Below are 21,677 nucleotides of genomic sequence, written 5' to 3' on the forward strand. Positions count from 1 at the left end.
TCTGTTCAGTATGATGCACATAAATGGAGCGTCACATATCATATAAGTTTACATTATATATCATGTAAAGTTCTGATACATTTCATGCAATGTAGCAAATATCGCATACAAAAGCCCATTGTTGTAAACAACATTGTTTACAAGTTGCTCGGTTGCGTGAAATGAAATACAAGTTTACGTGAATGAATGTTTACATCACTATTAAAATTCAGAATTTTTATCTGTGTACACGAACGACAACCCAAATTATTGAACTATTCCACAAATAGTTTGGATGATACCCCGAACACGTTGGAGGCAAACCAGCCTCAGGCTGAAAGCCTCCTTAATAAAGATACATCAATCAATCAACCCCGAACACGTCGTTAAGCAAATTAACCATAACATTTTTATTAGGGATTACAAAAAAAATTCAAAGTTTTTATCCCCTGCCTGTCTCGCGATTCGCGAGTTTTGAGTGACGTTTGACAAGCGGACAAAAAAACGCATTCGTACAAAAATAGGAATAGCACAACATCGTTCGAACGAACGATGTTCGAAAGTTAGAATTGCTTCGAACGAAAACGGGGACAACATAAATATCCTTAAGGTGTCCATTTTACCCCCACCACCGCTACCGGTTGAAAAAAGAAATAGAAAACACCAGAAGAATTGTAAAGTGCCCACAAAATTTTATAAAATTAAAAAACTCAGACACGAATCTTATACGGCATGAATCTACAATTACAATTTATTGAGTCGCATCATTCCATCTACACCCATCAGCCCAATATACCAACACCTACAGATTGATCACTACTTAATAGTAAGCTCTAATTGCCCTCCACTCGTCGTGGGCACCCTTCAGGGGAAGTTGGATTAAAAGGGAAATCACGTATGTCCTTGGCATTCTCTCGTATCAATTACATGACATCGATCATCCGTCCATCTTCAACCCCAGACTCTCGACAGTTGCTAGTCGCCCTTTTCACGTGCTCAGACGCGGTGTGTAATGGCTCATCTCAGCAATCACCGCCGTCCAAACTAACGTGCACCACTCCCCGCTGAAAAGTCGTAAATTCACTGGCAGTGTTCATTCGCCAAACGTAGAGCTTTTCCGCTGCCAACGGGTGCCACGATCCAAATGTGCATGCAGAGTTGATCTGAAAATTACATTGACAAAATCAGTGAAAGTCGAATTGAACTGGCAGCTTTTCAGGGTACCTCTGAATCATAGTAATGACACAGACCGTTCATCCGGCTGCTGGGAATATATTCAATAATGTTGATGTAGCGACAGGCAGGCAGAAGTAGCCCTAGACCTAGAAGAAGGATTGACTCTAATAAAGTTATTCAACATAAATCTTAACCTGCATGTGCACGAACCAATGAAGCCCGATGTCGGAGGATTTCGCATGATTTTAGTATGAGTTTTATCCTGTAGAGCCATCCATGCTTGCCAGATGCTCCGTGGATCTACAAGGTGAAAATTGGACCCTGGATATTTCTCGTGATACTTTTTGAAATTTTCAAATAAGTTGAAATCTGGAGTTTTGGTCCTAAAAAGCAGTTAATTCACAATCAAAAATCACAAAATAAAATGCCAACTAAATACCACTCATTTAGACTCTGATTGAACTTCCCAGGATCCCAGGCAGCGATAGAAACATGGCGGAATAGCTTGGCAGTAAGTAGCTTAAATTCGGGCTTAGTGACTACCTGTGAGTTCACCACACGGACGGTTGTCTTCGAACCGACATCATCCTCGAAACCAGTCGTCGGGGCATGGTTGAACCGCATCACGATGTCGTGACCATCGATGAAATCACCCAATTTCGAACCCTTCAGTGATCCCGCACTGGCAATGATGGCACACGATGCATTCTTCTCTTTGAACAGCGGATCCAAAGGGAAGTAGCTACCAACTTCGTTCCAACTGAAGGGTGGATCTCGCCATGAGAGGGTTCTAACATTTGCCCGTTTCAGTCTACATAATTCGCTTTCACCGTTGTGAATCGGCTTACTGTAACGAACTTGATAGTAGTTATTTTCCTCGAATGATTCCTTCAAGACCCGTCTGAATTCCGAGAGGACCCTCGCCTTGAATACACGCGTCTTGTTGACGCACTCAGTTACGTTTTGATCCATGCAAATATACTTTGCCGGATCGAATGCAACGTTGTGATTTTTCGAAGGACGCAATTGTGGTCTGGTCCTGGGGGCATCCCGCTCGTCATTTATTACAGACGGTTTTTCCACGCCCATCTTCAGCTGACGTTCGCTGGCATTGTGTTTGAACTGGAACACGCTACGCTTATCGAGAAGGTGATTTTTGCCTACATCAGAACGATAAGAAAAGGAAATAGTTTGTTGATTCTTACGATAGGTGATGGTTCATTTCATTCAACATATCACTCTTTGTTGACTGTTACTCACCTGGCGCACGATATGACCTAGAAGAATGCGAAGTGGCGCAGAAACAAGCAACAAGTAGCAAGCAACATGTTGCATTTATAACGTCGCGCAACATCGTTCAGCGCGACGCAGGTTGGTGCCCTTGCTAATGTATTATAGCGATTATGGCATGTACACTCTAAAACAAAAAGAGATTTTTTTTATTAATGACAATCAAAACAACCTGAAAATAAATCGTAACCATAAGTCGTATCTAATTTTTGAGTCACTATTGCGGCCATTCGTTGAAATAGCAAGCTGAACAAAACGTTCATGATGATTTTTTTTTCTATGGCTTCTATGGAATAATTTTCGATCTTTTCGCGACTCAAACTTCGAAGTTTATCAACGTTTTGTGATTTTTGTGGGACTTTCATTAAAAAATAGAAAAAAAAGTTATTTGTTAGTCCAGTTTTCTAAAATCACTGGCAGAAAATTACTCACTAATTTTTTATATATGCGCCCCCTTTATTCATCGGCTTTAATTCTCATTTCGCAACCCTAATAAAAATGTTATGATTAATTTCTCTAACGACGTGTTTGGGGTATCATCCAAACCATTTGTGGAATAGTTCAATCATTTGGGTTGTTGTTCTTGTATGCTTATTTTTTTATTAAGGAATATTCACTGATAAGCAAAACAAAGTACCCACCTCATCATTTTTTGAATTTCTCTCATATATTGGGTACAAATTAAAGTAAACACACTCTAGTCTTTTTTTAAATATTATTTTCTATATTCTTTTAAAGTTTCACTTCTGAAATACTGAAAAAAAAAACAATTTGTTTTGAAAAAAGAAACAGTTACAACATAAAGTGCCCACTTCAAAAGTCGATATGTTTTCGATAAGTTTCCATCGGAAAACCCCTTGATTGTTTATGTTTTAATATTTTGACATGTTTTGAAGCAAACGGCTCGACCTGGTGCATTTGTTCAGTGATCGAATTTGATTCAGTTGAAAAAAAAAATGGAGAACGCAGTGATTTCGAAAGCAATTCCCTTGTGTATCCGAAAATTGGTGGTTCGTGATGTGCAAAACGGTGAATTGCACCGGGCTGTCGCTAGGAGGTATAGTACATCGACTGGGAAAATTCCTCTGAACCTAAAAACGTTCGGATCAGGGTGGATCTCCCTGGTAGAGGCAGGAAGCGCAAAACTGATGCGAGAACGGACACCAAGATGGGCAAAGTAAAGAAGAACCCGAAGGTAACTGTCCGCAAGATCCAGGAAACCCTTCAGCTATCAGTTTCCGATCGAACTGTTCATCGCCGTCTCGTAGCACAGGGGTTGAATAGCAAAGTTGCCCGGAAGCGCCCATTTATCAGCAAGGCAAACAAAGTCAAACGGCTTAAGTTTGCTAAGGAGCATGCTGATAAGCCCCTTGAGTTCTGGAAAATGGTTCTCTGGATGGACGAATCAAAATTGGAGCTATTTAACCGAAAACGGTGGGTTTGTTTTTGATGCAGCTCAAGTGAGGAGCTTCAGGCGGATGTGGTGCGCCTGAAGCTCCTCACTTGAGCTGCATCAAAAACAAACCCACCGTTTTCGGTTAAATAGCTCCAATTTTGATTCGTCCGTCCAGAGAACCGTTTTCCAGAACCCAAGGGGCTTATCAGCATGCTCTTTAGCAAACTTAAGCATGGAGGAGGAAATGTGATAGCCTGGGGGTGTTTTTCGTGGAATGGAGTGAAAAGCCAATTGACGAGATAACGAAGGCAGATTCCTACATCAACATCTTGCGGGAAAATGATCCAGACGGGTCTTGAAGAGAAGTTCGTATTTCAGCAGAGAAACGACCCGAAGCATACTACCAAGAAGACCAAGTCTTTCTTGCGGTATTGTCTGAAAAAAAACCACTGGAATGGCCTCCAAAAAGTCTGGACCTCAACCCAATTGAGAATTTGTGGGTGATTCTCGATGCCAGGGTTGACAAAAATAACTATTCTGAAGCCCTGAAGCGCGCCTGGGAAGAGCCTGAAGGTCAAAGGAGGACATTTTAATTATTAAAATGCTTTTCTTTTACATCAATTTATCTTTTCTTGAGCCAAAATTAAGTGGGCACTTTTTTTCGCTGTTTTATTTTTTTACTTCAACGCAAATTATTTTTTGTTTCCTTTAATTAAAACGTTTCTTTTAGTATTGCATAAGTGAAAGTTTTAAAAATATAAAAAAAGATATCAAAAGAGACTGTAGTGTGTTTACTCTAATTTGAACCAAATAAATGAGAGAAATAAAAAAAAAAGATGAGGGGGAACTTTATTTTGCCTATCAGTGTACACACAGTTTAGATTCCACTTTTAAAACAAGGGTACGGGTAATTTTGGAGGCTGTTCATTAACTACGTGGGCCGTTTTTTGGGATTCATGACCCCCTCCCCCTGCGTAGACAATTGTCCATACATTTTTTTAAATTTGTATCGGCCGTGGATAATAGCCAACCTCCCCTCCCTCTAAACTGTCTCCGTTGTTTATGAACAGCCCCTTGTTTGCTATCAGCTCAGCTCTCCATACAAAATTGACCGTGTTGAACGATGGATCAACAACCCTAGATTCTAGCAAATCAAGACTTTTCTGAAATTTATGGTGAAACTTTTCCCTTCCCGATGATGTTGTTGGTTTGTGTGGGCGACCCTCTGTAGGCGAGAAAAGGGTCTACAACGATTTATTTACAAAAAGCTTGTATGACCTTTTCACATGTGGCTCTTGAATTGGAATTGCCTAGAAGAGGTCCGAACCTGAAATGTTCCCACAGCCTTCCTGCAGTTTTCGATACTTCCTTGAAGTTCATGGAACCTCCGTTGAAATCTCTGAAATTATCTGAAGTTTCCTCAGTTTTCCAGAAGTTCTCGGAACTTCTCTTATAATTTTCCCGATAATTATGGACCATCCCTGAAGACCCTGAAAATTTCCAGAATTTTTTGCAACATTCCTGAACTTCGAGGGATGTTTCATAATTCTTGGTACTTCTTTTAAGTTCCTGCAATTAACTAATGGGAATTAATCAGAATCTTTATAATTATCTGAATCTCTGTGGACTTCCCTGAATATCTCAGAACATTGCTGAAGTTCCGGAGATTCCCTGTGATTCTTTGAACTTCTATACATTTCCTGCAATTTCCTTGAAACTAAATAAATAATACTCAGGTTCTCTGATCTTTCCTAATCTTCTCGAAGCTACCCTGAATTTCACAAAATTCTCCGAAAGTTCCGGGAACTGCCCTGGAACTGTCTTAAAAATCTTTAAACTTCTCTGGGAAAATCCGGACATCTGTAAAGTTCTTAAAATATGAATAAAGGTTTCTAAAATTTTCGGTAGAGTTGGAGGCGAACCAGCCTAAGGCTGAAAGCCTCCTAAATAAAGCTAAATAATAATATTAATTTTCGGTAGATATCTGATCTTTGCTGAAATTCGAAGATCTTCTTAATGAAGATGAAGCGACTAAAGTTTTTAAAGTTTTCCTGTTTTTTTCTCAGGACTTCTCTGATGTTTTCTTGATTTTTCTTAAGTTCTCTGGATATCTCTGAGTTTTCTCGAACAGTTGCCCTGAAACTAATGAAGCTTTCTGTAAGATATCTTAACTTCCCTACGTTTTTGCGGTTTCTTGAATTTATCGGAACTGATGTGAAGTTTCTGACACTTTTCTTAAGTTTGCAAGACCAGCGATTGAATATAAAGACGTTTTTTGATACACTCGCTCTAACGTCGTATCTCTCACATACTACAAAAGATAGAACAACATTCGAACAAAAATAAAGTTATCATCACATGACAATGTGATCAATTTTGTGTGAATCAAATCATTTCTGATCAGAAATTTTATTACTAGGACATCGTTGCTTGCTATCATCATAACTCACCCAAGCAGCTCTTACTATAAAAAAGAACTAAACTACATAATAAGTCCACATCGAGCTCTATAGCCGTGTGAATCTATTTGCTTTTTGCTGAAGGAAGTGTTACTGTTACCTAAAGCTACAACAAATTTAAACAGCACCTTCCGTGCTCAATATTACCGGCAAATTGTTATTGCTCAATTATTCCTCTTCGATCCTTGTTTGAACCCTACCCGAGGGAATCCTGCTTGGACATCGAAATGGAAAATTTCTCTTTGATCCTTCTTGGAATCTGCTCCAATGTCAATTTAGAGAAACATTCTTCTGTCCCCATGGTGCCTAATCGCAAAAGAAAAGGGGAACCTCTTGATCCAACTATTGATGAAATTTATTTGAGCAATCAATTTGATATGATCACGGTTGACGAGAATGATCCATCATCCAGGCAATATTCCATTAAAAATTCCCGGATGAATTCCTAGAACGGAAAGGTCCCCTCTATTGTGATAACCACTTCCAATTTCCATGCTCTTCTCACGGTACTTTTGAACTTCGTTAAATTCGAGTTTTCACTTCAAATTTCCGTGTATTGGCTGAAACCTTGGCCGGATTCAAACGTCTTCTCAAGTATCTTACTGATAATCAACCATAAGGACACCAAAACTGAACTTCTGTTCAACTATCTTGTGATGGAAGATTCTAAGAACTTTAAATATTCAAATTGTGGTGGAAACCACAAATCCAATTTTTGGGAACGTAAGACTCGCAAAGTGATCCTACAATCTCGTTCTTAGCGTCAGGTAGGACACGCTCCACGTTCCCGACCAGGTACGTTCTACATTCGTAGCCGTAGGTACAAACAGCTCCACTGCTTCAAATACTTCATCTTTAGTTGATGCTCACAATATTCAGCAAGTAAATGGAGCTACCTATGCTGCTACTGAAGCTGGTAAAAATTGAGACACCCAAAAGTTTTTCGAATTTCCTTGAACTTCTTGGAATTCTCAAAACTTCTTGAAATTTCGCGCAAATTGTCAGATGCTAATGGAAAGTAAAAGTTTTAAAATTTCCTATAAGTTCTGAAGCTCATGGAACTCTAAGAACTTGACTATGACTATGTTCTTTGAACATCTCTAAAGTTCATAAAAAAATTCTGAAGTTCATTGAACGGGTCTGAAGTTCTTAAAATTTTCCTGAAGTTATCGGAATTTCTCTCGCGTGTCCTCAATTTTCCGGACATTCATGGAACTGCTCTGAAGTTCTAAGAATTTTATTGAAGCTCTCAGAACTTACTTAAAGTGCTTGTGAACCTCCTGCAATTTGCTTGATGTTAATGGAACTGTCCTGAAATTCTCTGATCTTCATCTAAGTTTATGATATTATCTTGGAATTAAAGAATCTGCAAAAGCGGCGCCAGTGGTGTAGTGGTAAGCGTGATTACCTCTCACCCGAGGGACAGCTTTACGTCGTTCTGTATGGCAAATGTATGCAAGAAACTTCAAGTGGATGCCATCTACACTGATCTTAAAGCTGCGTTTGATAGAGTTGTGCACGACGTTCTGCTAGCAAAGCTTGAAAAAAATTGGATGTTCTGTTTCCTTCTGCAGCTGGCTTAGATCGTACCTCGTGCAACGTGAAGTTACTGTATGCATTGGAAACTACTCATCGTACTGTTTCTCGAATAGATCAGGAGTTCCACAGGGTAACACTTTGGGACCACTGCTCTTCTCTTTATTTGTGAACGATGTAACGTTTATTCTACTACGTGGAGGTAAATTGTTTTTTGCCGATGACTTGAAGATTTATCTAGTCATTCGAGGCTATGCCGACTGTTTAGAACTACAAAACCTTCTTGAAATCTTTAATGATTGGTGTGAACGTAATTTTATGGTCCTGTGTGTCTCAAAGTGCTGCGTAATTAGTTTCCGTCGAACTAGGACTGCCGTTTTGTTTGATTATAACGTTGCTGGGACTGCAGTTCAACGTGTCGATCACGTTAAAGACCTCGGTGTCATGTTGGATGAAAATCTCACATACACTCGCCACTTCTCAACCACGATCGACAAAGCTAATCGTCAGCTTGGATTCATGTTCAAGATATCTAAGGAATTTCGTGATCTTCTGTGTTTTAAAGCCCTTTACTGTTCATTGGTACGCTCACTACTGGAATTCGCGTGTGTTGTCTGGAATCCCTACCAAGCTGTATGGAGTGGACGATTCGAAGCTGTTCAACGCAAATTCGTCAGATACGCACTGCGCTATCTTCCATGGAGTGACCCGCTGAATTTACCACCGTATGCTGACCGCTGTCGTTTACTGGGTTTGGATACTCTTGCTAAGCGACGAAACATATCGCAGGTCGTCTTCGTTGCTAAAGTTTTACTCGCACAATATGATGTTCCTGAGTTACTGGCCAAAATTAATCTGTATGCTCCTGCCCGAACACTCCGTCCGAGAACCTTGCTACATGAAGTAGTACATGCAACCAACTATGCTGCAAACAGTTCCTTAGTCGCCATGATTCATCAATTCAACGAAGCCTCTGACCTATTTGACTTTGACATCAATGCCTCAATGGATCTTTAAACTTCCCCATAGTTCTGGACTTTCTTGCAGTTTTCGGAACCTTAAGTAAGTTTTTGAATAGTCTTTGAATGTTTCGGATTTTGCTAAAGTTTTTGGAACTGAAGTTTCCAAAATTGATCTAAAGAGCAACTTCCCTGATTATTTCGGGAGTTCCCTTAACTTCTCAGAGCTTTTAAAATGCTCCTGGAATTTTTCTGAATTTATTGAAAATGTCATGAAGTTCTCTGATATGTTTCACGTCAGCAACGGAGGTTGATACATTCACACGTTGAAATGCCTTAAATATATTTAAATGTTTAGATTAAGCTTTCGAATGCAATTTACATGTACACACTTATTTTTAATTTGGCGGATTTTTTTTTCCAGCATTTGTTTTTATCGCTAGGAGTGGAGTCATGTTTTATCACTTCGAGAGCGTCTAGTGAAAAGAAATGGATGGGCGCATCATGTAGATCGATATTTCGGCACCCAGTCAGTTTTAATAAAAAATAACAAATAGGTGTTCGGAGTTGGTTACTCATAGAGCAACCATGAGTAACCGCCATGACAGCCCAAGTAACATTACCATTTTTATTGAGGTCTGAACTAAACAATACATTTTAAAGCTATAGTCAAAAGGTACAACACAATACACATTTTATCATCCGCTATCCAATAAGCCTCCTCCACCAGAACGGGAGCCGCTTCCAGTGGTTTCTTTGTATGGCAGATTCGCCAACGGGGGTCAGAGCGCTTCCATTGCAGCAATGGACGCAAAACGTGGACAGCACTCACACATTCATCATGAAACGGTTGCTTTCCTAAGTCGACGACGCATCGGCTGAAAGAACTGCTGATGAAGAACGATGAGGAGGACCACACAATGGTAGCTGCCGAGTAAACAGACGATCGCGTAACACACATTGAGAGTGGTCTGCTTCTGTCGACAGCCGAGTTAACAATCAAATCAAGTCTTGTCTTTAAATACGTACGGTGCGATTTGGTCGTTCTTACGAATGTAAACGCTCAACTCTTGTTCATAAGTAGAAGTCAGACAATTTATGAATTATGTCAATTTGAGACCTCTTTATCCTTGGTCATAATTTGATTTGATGTGTCGCATGTTGTATTATTTTAAAGCAGATTTTGGCCACTTCTCCACCAGGTGTGACCAACACGGCTCCGAGCACTCATTAAGACCTACATATTGACGATAAGAGTGGATCATGTTTGTATGATGGATCACAGCCCCCCAAGCAACACACATCTATCAAAATAGGTTGCTTCAACTTGATTGTGACTGAAAAAAGGTGTATACAAGTAACCACAACTGTTAAATGACAAGTGTGCTGCTAGGGCCCATCCACCCACTGTTCTATCGATCTGCATTGAGGTCTGCAACAACTGTAAATTTGAACGGATTTGACTACAACTACCCAGTGGGAGGTTTATAAAGTTTGTATGAGAAAATGTATGGGAAACGGAACGAAACTATTCATTTGCTTGTTAAAAACCAAAAATTCCCCGATTTGTACTGTAACGGGAAATGGGAGGGTTAAATCTCGAATGCAATACAACCTCCGCTTAAGCGCCAGGCAAGCTTTATATTGCCGCGAAGGAGCACATTTCTCTACAAAGAACCCCGTACCCGACTGCGAAATCGCAGGGCGAGTCCTTTATTGTTGCCTTAACAGACGGCCGAAACTTCTACACCCAAACACCAACGAAGAATGGACCTACCAAACCAATTCAACTTCCAGGGTAGGAAGGTTTCCTTTGAAGGTTTGCCTACCAAGAGCCTATTCTACTCGTTCCGAAACCAAAAACTTCAACGAACGATATTGGCAAATCAATGTTGGCACTCATGGAGAATAGATGAACTATGAAAGTGATGATGGTTTAAAAATTTTACACGGTGAGGTATACGAGTTCAATCTTAAAATGCCTTTATTTTGCAAATGGAGCATTTTATTTAAATCTGGTTAATGCTACGTTAGTAGAAAACTTAAGGACTACTCAATAGATATATAATATAGAAAAAATATTTTTTTTTTCAGATTTTGATGTGTATGCATAGATTTCACCTTTTCTACAACTGTAGCAACAACCAGATTGAAATACAATGCTCCATTTTCAAAATAACAGCATTTTAAGATTGCACTCGTATAGCTCTCCGTGGAAAATTTTGAAACCATCATCACTTTCATAGTTCGTCTATTCTCCACGAGTACCAACTTTGATTTGCCAATCTCTCTACCAAACTTAAGACTCGTCAAGAATGCGTACACACTAACTACCGATCCTGATGTTTATTAAGCGAAACATTTTCCAAAAAAAGAGACATTCTACCGACTCGAAAATGTTCTTATAGTATGGTTAGTATAATTATACAATTTGGTTCGGTCTTACTTGTGTTCTTCCTCTTTCCTGATCCTTTTAATCCTGTTCCTGAACTCCCTGATCCTTATCCTCTTCCCTTGTCGTCCTACGTAGTGCACGTGACCTCCTGCAAGTGTACCTACTTTCCGACGAAATTCACACGTTTGATACTTGGAACTTGACTACTTGGCTACCTGCCGGTGACTAGCCGCAACAGGGCGTTACTCGAATGGCAAATGGCGAGCTCAACGCTTGGTTTTTCACCTGACGGAAAATATGCGAAACCGCTTGTGGTGAATAAAGCGATGCGAAGGACGGTTGGGATACCCGGACCACGTGGATGATTCCCGTCAATGAGAGTGCGGTTTTAGGACTGGCTATGTTGTATGCCTCAGCTCAGCTGTTGTGAGCTCGACTATGTATTGCAAAACTCATGGGCCTTTACCCCGAATATTCCGACGATTCCCGAGATCGTTATTCTTCGTCGTTTTTCGCGTGTATCCGTTTTCAAACGCACAGATTAAAAGATCTCAATTAAGCCTCTACTGTGGAATTGCAACGAGAAGGGATCAGAGACGCGGAACGCGAGTTTGCTACACGGAGAAAGTATTACATGCATTTAATTTTATTTATCCCTTGTTGATTTTTTTTATTGCTTGTGTACTTGTAACATTGTTACAGTACTAAGCCCAGGACTTGGAATGGTCAGTCTTTGCTCGGTCTTGGACCAGGCATAATTAATTGTAAGAATTAATCACTTAGTGAGAAATCATTAGCTTAATGAGAGCATAAGCATGAGCATAGACGACCATACATTTCGTAGTTGCTACTCCATGATTGACCAGAACCAGTGAAATTTTCGCAAAGAACCATAATTGGGATTCTCAATCCATTTTCAGTGTGCAAACTCCGGTGAATCAGTACTTCATCATCGAGTACGGTCATCGGGAGGGACGGGATTTATCTATTTATTGTCGTCAATCAGATGTAGACCGTTTTTTTACAAGTTACAAGTCATGTGTTAAAATTATGAATTAAAGTACTGCTTTAATCTAGTTTTGTCATTATAAAATCAATAGTTTCACTATGTTTATTGTAAGCAGTCATAATTGGATTAAGTGGACCAAATTTGGCATAATTTGTGCGATAGTGATTTGTAGTAAATATATTTCGAGTTCGCAGATGCCGAGAAGGTATATAAAAATTAAGCTTTGATAACAGTTCTACTGAGCCAATTCAATGTGATACTATATCGTTCACTAACGAAACCATTGCAAATTCACGATGCGCTTTCAATGTTTGAATGTTGATGAGCATACAGCGTGCTTCATAAGATGGAAGAGGAAATCTTGTCCAACCTAATTTACGAAAAGCAAATAATAAGAATTGCTTTTGCACTGATTCTAATCGTTCCTCATGCGTGAATGAAAAAGGTGACCAAACTATGCTGCAATATTCAAGAATTGATCCAACATTTGAAATAAACAGTGCTATACGGGTCATGAAATAAATAAGCCAAGCATTTTTCTACTGCCTGGTTTCCTAATACAATTGTATTTTGATGTTTGTTTCTTTTTCTACTAAAAGCTATTGATTTACATTTTTGAGCGTTTAGTTGCACGAGGCTTTTGTTACACCACTCGTTCGACACTCGTTGTTACTATAGATCGAGTATACCTCTGCATCTTCACGGTTGACACGGTAAGGATGTTTTGTTATTGGGAAGGAGGATCTGGATTCATTTGGAAAGCCATGCGATCTTTTAAAGCATGATGCAAACGACGCGACCCTATCAACTCAGTAATGCAAAGGGGCTTGAGTTCTACTCTGTGATCTTCTGCTCATTAAGCAAAAACGGCCGCTTTAAGGCCACAGCGCAGGTAACCAACAAGCCCACTAATCGCCCTTTTTGCAATATAATGCTGATATTCGTCTGATATAGAGTTTTAAAGCCCTATAAAACCTTATATTGCAAATGAGATTAGGGGTGGTTAGAGTGCTATTAACGAGCATGGTGGTGGAAGATGATCGTTCAAGCCTGGATTAAAGGAGCTATTTAAATAAAATGACTTCCCCGAAAGCAGTTAACAATTTAGAGCTTTTGAGTGGGTTGATTTATTTCCTTTTAATTCTGTTATAATTTCTTATCGTTGGACAGATATCTTTTAACAGTTAACAATGTTTTTCAGCTGTATAGTTGAAGTCAAACAATGTGTAGAATTCAATAAATCGTGATTTAATGAAGAGTATTATATCATGTAGGCCGTTATTCGTAGCACGGAGTCCTAGATGTAAGAAATTCCTATTTCGAAAAACTCGCTCAGGAGCGTAGGTTTCTAATTCAGCCAAAATTCTGGAAGAGTCGGTTTCGCCCAGTAACACTTTTGCCGTAAATACTGCCTGGCTAACTATTCGCCTATGTTTTAGAGTTTCAAGATTCAGGAGAAGACAACGATCCGCATAGGGTGGAAGGTTCACTGGATCATTCGAAGGGCCACAGAGGAGTAACTGGAACAAAAACCTGGCCAAAATAAGAAAACAAGATTTTCTTGATTTTTCATGCTTCTATATTTTTTATATATATTTCAATATATGCAGCATAAAGTGGCAACGGAATAAAAACGTTACATTTTGTTTACAAATTTTGAGACGTGTTCAAAAACTGAAGAAATTCGAAGCTTCTTGTTTTCGAAAAAGTAACCATGTAATAATTACGCCTACCAGATATAAACAATTTGAACAAGAGTTAAGTGTTATAATAAAATGGATACTTTGGGATCTTTTCTAACAAGTTATGAGATAAAAACCTTTAAATTTAAATAATGTCTTATTTTTTCAACAATATGAAAAAAATGTATTTTATATGTTTTTTTGTGCTGTTTCAGACTTGAAAAAGTTGTAGAATCTTGCGCGATCAGATCATATAATCTATAGACGAATGAAAATTCACGTTATTATGAACACATTGACATTGGAATCTCGTCCGGAGTCGTCCGGATTGGCGATTGCGAGCCATTTGAAAATGGCATGTTTTGCATAATTTCGAGGCAAAATTTTATCCCTTTATAAGGTCATACTTCTAGAAAACTTCCGTAGCACAACGGTTTTCTGCAGATACCTATGACAAACTTACCGAGTAATAATTCTGTCCTTCTTTAATCTATTACATCAATTTTGTTACTAGATTAAAATTACACTTCAGTAAACTACTCCCGGTTTGATACCCATGACCAGCATCATTTTACTAATGTTACTAAGTTTTTAAATCTAGTACCTCAATTGATGTACTAGCTTAAAGGAGTGTAACGCTAGAAAAACCATGTTTATTTTTTATAATTTAAGGTTTGAGTAAGCTTGCTTAGCCTTGTAATTCAATGTTTATCACAGACCGTTTACCCCATAAAGTATTTCACTTTTCATGTAGAAACTGTAAATTTTGAAAATTAGCGAGTGCCATTTGGTTGTAATACTCTCTCATACACACACACACACATTTACCTATTCGATTTTACATACACATAGGTTTGTTTAAGCTAAACTAGCAGAGCGTCATAGAGATTTTCATGTCCGGTTGTATTGGTGCGATATGTGAGAGTATGTTAGTGAATATCCGAGGAAAATGCATAACAAATCGATGTCAAACTCATTTTGACAGATCTACTTTCATACATTTTTTTAGGTTAGCCAGACGAAAATAATAAACAACTTTACACGGCGTTGCTCCCGCTAGTGTGCATGCGTTAAACGTCACTAATCTCTATTGATCAGTTCACGAAGATTTGCCGCACTCTTCTCTCACCCGTAAGTTTTGACAGTTTTGGGTGGTTTGTTTTGGCTCCCATTCGTTGCTATCTTTTTTACTCAGAAGCAAAATGATAGGGAGCAAAAAGTGAGGTTAGGGACCGTGCACTGATCTATAGCTGGCGATAACGAATGAAAATAAAGCAGAATGTGTGCACGGTAACTGCAAACTACTCAATATTCAATACAAAGATTCTAACTAATCGAACGTAAGAAATCGCAAGTTATGTTATTAAAACTTTCGTTATTTTTTTATTATTTTTTTCAGGGCAATGATTCTTGGCTAATTTCTTTACTCTTTTTTGTTGAATAATCCTTATATTAAGCAGAAGAATAAAAAAATCCTACTTTCAAAACCCATTATGGATGATGAAAGGCCAGATATGCACTGCTAAGTAGATGGATTTTAAAATTTAAAGTTAACAGAAGTCTAAAAACCTATTATTATAAAATATTTTAATATATATTAGCAGAAAATTGCTCAAAACCAGTGAATATAATTTTGGCCAGGTTTTTGTTCCAGCTACTCCTCTGTGGGGCGTTACGAACGAATTTCTTCTGAACAAATTCTATCCACGCTATCCAAAACTGCTTGATACGGGTACCATATCACCGCGCCAAATACCAGTATATATCGCACGAGAGAGCAGTAGCAGCAAAGAGGTAACTCTAAGACTAGTAGGTTCCGAAGAAACGTGCTCAACTTTTTGGCTCAGCTCTGGTACTATCTTTGGTCCCAAGCTAATCGATGCCCCCCTCAAAACAACGGAAAATCCACGAACCCCTCATTTTATCTGCCGAACTTTCATAGCGAATCAAAACAAACATAGTGTAGTAGTAGAATTTCGACTAGAATGGGGTACGTTAATCGATTTTCTTGGGACCAATAGACTAGTCAAGTAGTGAGCCAATTTAGAATCGTTAGTTTCGACCGGTTGGTAGTAGAGCTTTCAGGTAGGCAGGATCACGAAACTCGTCAGAGATCTTAAAGATGAACCCGAGTTGTCTGTTAGCTTTGGCAATTATGTCCGAGTTATGGTGCTTTTAATGTTAAAGCAGTGTCAAGCGTAATTCCAAGGTCATGAACTGCAGAGGCTGGTTATCAATCGTATAATCAAATGCAATTGGTTTCAACTATCGATCAGGTGTTGCAGTCGCAAGCAGCCAGCGAAATATCGCACGACCACGTAAATCTTGACATCGTCTGCATAAAACGACTGGCTGTCAATTGGTAGGATCAATCCAATCTCGTTTATGAAAATCGAAAATAGTACCGGTCCCAAGATGCTACCTCGAGGAACGCCCAACATGCTTGTGAAATAGTCCGAAAGATCTGACCCAATTTTCACGCAGGATTTAAACCAACGAATGAAGCCATCCAACTCGCCAAGCTTATCAAGTTTTGCCAAAAGTATGGCGTGCTCAACCCAGTCACAAGCAGCTTTTTGATCCGTGTACACAGTGTCTACCTGTGATCCTGCTTCCTCATTCCTTAGGCACGATGAAATGAAAGGAGCAAGGTTTGTTGAGACTTAAGAGAAGAGGTAAAGTGAAGTTGACCCCTCGGCTATTTTAAGCCTTTCGTCTGTTTCCTTTCTTGAAAATCGGGATCATGAATGAAGATTTCCAGCCGGTTGTAAACTCACTCTGCTGCAGCAAAATGTTGAACAACTTTGATAAAGGAATGATGAGTTCAGTTGAGTATTTCTTCAGTACGCAAGAAGAGATTCCATCAAAACCAATAGCATGAGAAAATTTTAGATTCCCAATTGCAGATTCGACGAATTCAAGAGTAATAGTTGAAAATGTTAAATTTTAGCACATCGCTGGGAGCATCTCTGATAGCTGCACTAATTTGAGTTGACGAAGCGGAAAAGCCATTGAACTCGTTCCTAAAATATTAAGACAGAATATTGCATTTCTTCAGTGATGTGCGAGCGCGCCTTTACGAACGACCAAAATTGTTTTTTTTTACTTGATTTGTTTTCTGTCGATGTTGTTTTCCGTGCTGCGCACCAATGCTACCGACGCCAGGGAGACAGCTCCCACACCTGGACTCTACCTATCGACTTATCAACTCAAGAACCGGATATCAACGGCTTTTACTTCCCTTCCGAAGGAAGGCGTGATCAGAAATGTTATGCCTCAGAACATCCCGACTGGAATTGAACCCTGGCCTGCTGGGGTGAGAAGTAATCACGCTTACCACCACACCACCGGCGCTGCTGACCAAAATAGTTAAAAATAGTTAACTTCAGAAAACAAATGTAGCGACTTTTCAGATTTTCCAAAAGCAAAGTCGAGAAAACATTAAAGATGTTGGGAGACCATGCAAGTCTGAAAAATTGCAAGAATTTTAATGAAGTTCAGAGAACTTCAGAATTTTTTTTTTAAACTTTATGTTAGTTCCATTAGCTTCAGAAAAAATGAGGGATCCTTCAAGAATGAAAATATATTGGAGTTTTAGAAAACTTCACAGTAGGCGCTAAAAGTTCAAGAACGTCCAGAACTACGGGCAAGTGTTAAGATCTTTCAGATAAGTTCCGATAGCTTCAGGGCAATTCGATAGATTTCAGAAAAATTTATAAAAATTAAATGAAAAATAAAGAGCAGTTTCATTATTATTTTAAAGTTAAAGTAATGTTCAAGGTAAAGTTATGTGAAAGCTAAGATAAAATTGAGTTAAAGTTATGTCAAAATTAATTTAGAGTCATGTTTATGCTTATGTTATGTTAAAGTTAAGTTAATGTTAGGATAAAGTTATGTTGAATTTAAGTTAAAATTACGTAAAGGTTATGTTAAAGTTTAGTTTAAGTTAAGTTAGAGATATGTTAAGTTAATGTTAGGTTATAGTTAAGTTCAAGTTATGTTAATGTTAAAGTTATTTTAAATTTAGGACAAAATTTAAAGTAAAGTTCAGTTAATGTTAGGTTGAGGTTATGTTAAACTTTAGTTCAAGTAAAGTTAAAGTTATGTTAATGTTAAGTTAAAGTTATTATAAAGGTTAAGTTAAGTTAAGTTAAAGATCTGTTTAGTTAATTTAAGGTTATAGTTAAGTTCAAGTTGTGTAAATGTTAAAGTTATTTTAAATTTAAGATAAAATTTAAAGTTAATTAAAGTTATGTTAATGTCAGGTTAAAGTTGTGTTAAATTTAAGTTAAAATTAATTTAAGGTTATTTTAAAGTTAAGTTCAAGTTAAGTTAAAGTAACGTTAAAGTTAAGATAAAGTTATTTTAAAGTTAAAGTCAAGTTAAAGATATGTTAAGTTAATATTACATTATAGTTAAGTTAAAGTTATGTTAAATTTAAGTTAAAAATAAGGTTAAGTTAAATTATAGTTAAGTTAAAGTAAGGTTAACACTAAGTTAAAGTTAAGTTAAAGTTAAATTAAAGTTAAGTTATAGTTAAGTTAAAGTTAGGTTAACACTAAGTTAAAGTTAAGTTAAAGTAAAGTTAAAGTTAATGATAAGTTAAACTAAGTTAAGCTAAAGTTAAGTTAAGTTAACGTTATCTTAAAGTTATGTTAAAGATAAGTTAAAGTTATGTTATGTTATGCTCAAGTTAAGTTTAAGTTAAGTTAAAGTTAAAGTAATGTTCAAGGTAAAGTTATGTGAAAGTTAAGTTAAAATTAAGTTAAAGTTATGTTAAAATAATTTAGAGTTATGTTAATGCTTATGTTAAGTTTAAGTTCAGTTAATTTTAGGTTAAAGTTATGTTAAATTTAAGTTAAAATTGATTTAAGGTTATGTTAAAGTTTAGTTAAAGTTATGTTGAAGTTTAGTTATAGTTATGTTAAAGCTTAAGTTAAGTGAAAGATATGATAAGTTGATGTTAGGTTAAAGATATGTTAAAATTTAAGTTATATATTAAATTTCATTAAGATTAAGTTAAGGTTATGTTAAAGTTATGTTAAATTTCCCTAAAAATCTGCAAATTACTTTGACGATCTTCGAACTTCCCTGAAGTTCTGTGTACTCCCAGAAGCTCTGTGAATTTCTCTGAAGATCTTCGAATTACCCTGAAGCACTAAAAATTTCTCTGAAAGTCTGCAAAACTTCCCTGAATTTCTGCAATTTTTTCTGCAGCAATAAAAATTTATCTGAAGACCTCCTTTAAGTTCTGCAAATTTCTCTGAGGATCAACAAACTTCCCTGAAATTCAGTATTTTTCCCTAAAGTTCTGCCAATTTGCCTAAAGCTCTGTGAACTGCCCTGAAGTACTGAAAATATTTCTTAAGATGTACCATCTTTAAATTTATGTAATCTTCCCTGAAGTTCTGTGAGTTTATCTAAAATTCTGCGAACTTTTCTGAACAGAGTCGCGCACGGAACCCTTTTGGATACGGCTGTGTTTTAAGTTTGTTCTCTGTTTTGTGCGTGCGTTCGCTTTCATAGTTTTCAGCTGCATTTGCCGGATTAGCGCTGGCACTCTGCCTCCCGGACGGTTATACGTGTGTGATTGGTGGTTTTCTCACTTTCTGGGAAGTTTAAAAATCGAGAAAGAAAACGTGATTCATCATGTTTGCAAGCATCAGAAGATTTGGCGCTTTCTGCGTTGTTTGATTTTTTTTCCCGGACCAGATATTTGTGGCATCGCGAGTGATAATGTTTAATTTCAGTTTATGTACGCGCTGCAAGGTGCGTGAAAGAGCTCGGCACGATCGGTGTTGATGTTGGTTCACTTGCAACTATTTTTGCAAAAAAATAAAAAATTACGTGTTTTCGAACGAAATTGATATCGGAAGTGTACCAAAAGTGCTTCTGAACGTGTTTCGCAGTTGGGTGTGGTGAAATTCGCGATTGTTTTCAGTAAAAATTCCGTATCACAAATTTGCTCACCGAGTTCCCTTTTTTTGCCGTTCGACGACATCGGCAATGCGCTCCTGGATTTATTGATTTGGTGAGCACGTTCCAGTTGAAGATTGTTCTTATACATTTCTCGATTGAATTTTCGATGGGACGTGTCTGCTTTTGTGGGCAGTGCGTTTGAAGGTCGGTTTGGTAGTATCCTTGTAAAAATAATGTCTCATGCCCAAATAACCTCGATTTTCGGTCTATTGATTCAATACTTTAGTATTATATTTTCAAAACATGATGCATTATGTCATTTTGTCTAGGTTATTTGTATTGTGTAAAACATCTTAATTTTTTATTTTATTTTTCATTTTACTACATATTTTATATACATTATAATTTACATGACTATATATAAATTCAAAATGTAAATTACAATAAATACTGGGACAGGAGGGAGCATCAGGGCATCATTGAAGTTTTAACTGGATAATGGAGTGGAGGGATGGAGTGTACTGTCATTTTAGATAGTTACATTTCACTCCATCAGTTGCAATGAATTTGACGCGCTCTTCTTAAGCAAACCATCCCGTGTAAAGCTTAACATGTTTTGTGAATTTCGTTATTCTTTTTGTTGGATCATATTGTTGGAAAGAGATTCTCTTATTGCCGCGGGTTTTGCGTAAGTGCCTTTGCTTACGGGCCCGTCCAACCCTTTTTGGCTCTTCATACATCAGTATGTTGAATTCAGAATGATGACGGAGTTTGATCTTGCTGTTGAGTGGAGCCGCATACAGGGCAAGACCCAAGCTAAGATGGTGGCTAATTACATACATACATACATACAATAAAGAGCAGTCTCATTAAATCCAGGAAAGTTACAGAAACTTAACAAAAGTTGCAGAAACTTAACAAAAGTTGCCAAAACTTAAGTTGAGTTAAAATATCTTAAGGGGAGGTTCTCATTCAAATGGCTAAAAAGTAAGCAAAGTTTGATTTTTTTTTTTTGAATCTAGAAAATTATCACGTGAAGGTTTTGTACAAAAATATGCATTCTGGAAAAAAAAAACTTGCTTGTACGCTGCAGTCCATTGCAAGAACTGCCATTACACTTGTTGTATGAAACATATGCAGATAATGTTATAAATCCAACTTTACATTGGATGTAAGAGATATATGTTTAGCGTGTTCACAGCCAGTTATACTAACCAATTTTTCAATTGTTTGAAAATTCAGTAAAATCTAAGGTTACTAAAGTACTGATTCCCCCCGGTTTTCACAAAATTCCTAAACAACTGCGAAAAATTGATTAGCTAAGTGCCCGGTATGCCTTTATCTTTTCTGCTTTCGTAAATGTAGCTTATTTTCCATTTGCTTTTAGGTTCTACTTGTTTACTTACCGTGATTTCATGCTTTGTCCATGTAAACAGGAACTCCCATTAATTAATTTTCTTGCACACCCTCGAAACTAGTCCCATATTTCCGCTCAATTACACTCACTGCAAATCATAATGAATAGCACCGCTCTGTTTAATGTGTCCATATTCCAAAATCACCTGGCACCCTGCACTGAATAACTTGAACTTGAACATCCGTCGCAGACTCACTCAGACTTTATCCACTCCTTAATGGAAAACCGACACACGGACACCACGGGACACACGGTAGTGCCTCCGGTTGTCATGACACTCGCGAGATGAATGAAACCGAGACGGCCCTCGGTTATGTGGAAGAAAGATATTTACACACGAGGTCCTGTCGAGGATTTATCACGCACCTGCGCAGCAGTGTCTGCTAGTTAGGTAACCCATCGGCACCGGGAGGAGACAGTTCGTTCGTTGATTGACAGCATGGCGAAGCAGACGGTCGGA

At 37.9% G+C, this 21,677-nt stretch overlaps 1 protein-coding gene across 1 annotated transcript; it reads right to left on the bottom strand.

Moving 5' to 3' along the window:
- Window positions 1-761: 761 nt before the first annotated feature.
- On the bottom strand, window positions 762-21,472 carry SiaT (Sialyltransferase). The gene is made up of 6 exons (XM_065233509.1): window positions 21,207-21,472; window positions 2,416-2,572; window positions 1,595-2,315; window positions 1,366-1,538; window positions 1,204-1,301; window positions 762-1,142 (listed from the first exon to the last, which is right to left on the bottom strand). Exons 2-6 carry the CDS (start codon window positions 2,507-2,509, stop codon window positions 1,002-1,004), a joined length of 1,227 nt encoding a protein of 408 aa, XP_065089581.1. The 5' UTR covers window positions 2,510-2,572; window positions 21,207-21,472; the 3' UTR covers window positions 762-1,001.
- Between the last annotated feature and the right edge of the window lie 205 nt (window positions 21,473-21,677).

Source organism: Ochlerotatus camptorhynchus, unplaced genomic scaffold, assembly GCF_037179485.1.
Source record: "Ochlerotatus camptorhynchus isolate MF236.1 unplaced genomic scaffold, CSIRO-AGI_Acam_v1.1 ptg000403l, whole genome shotgun sequence".
NCBI lineage: Eukaryota > Metazoa > Arthropoda > Insecta > Diptera > Culicidae > Ochlerotatus > Ochlerotatus camptorhynchus.

Bases quoted from the DNA above. Each gene is read 5' to 3' on its own strand.
- SiaT (XM_065233509.1), bottom strand. From the start codon at position 2,509: ATGTTGCGCGACGTTATAAATGCAACATGTTGCTTGCTACTTGTTGCT. The intron at 1,539-1,594 runs GTATTTAGTTGG...ACTGCTTTTTAG, and splicing joins AATCAGAGTCTAAATGAGTG to GACCAAAACTCCAGATTTCA. The intron at 1,143-1,203 runs GTACCCTGAAAA...TGTAATTTTCAG, and splicing joins GTCATTACTATGATTCAGAG to ATCAACTCTGCATGCACATT.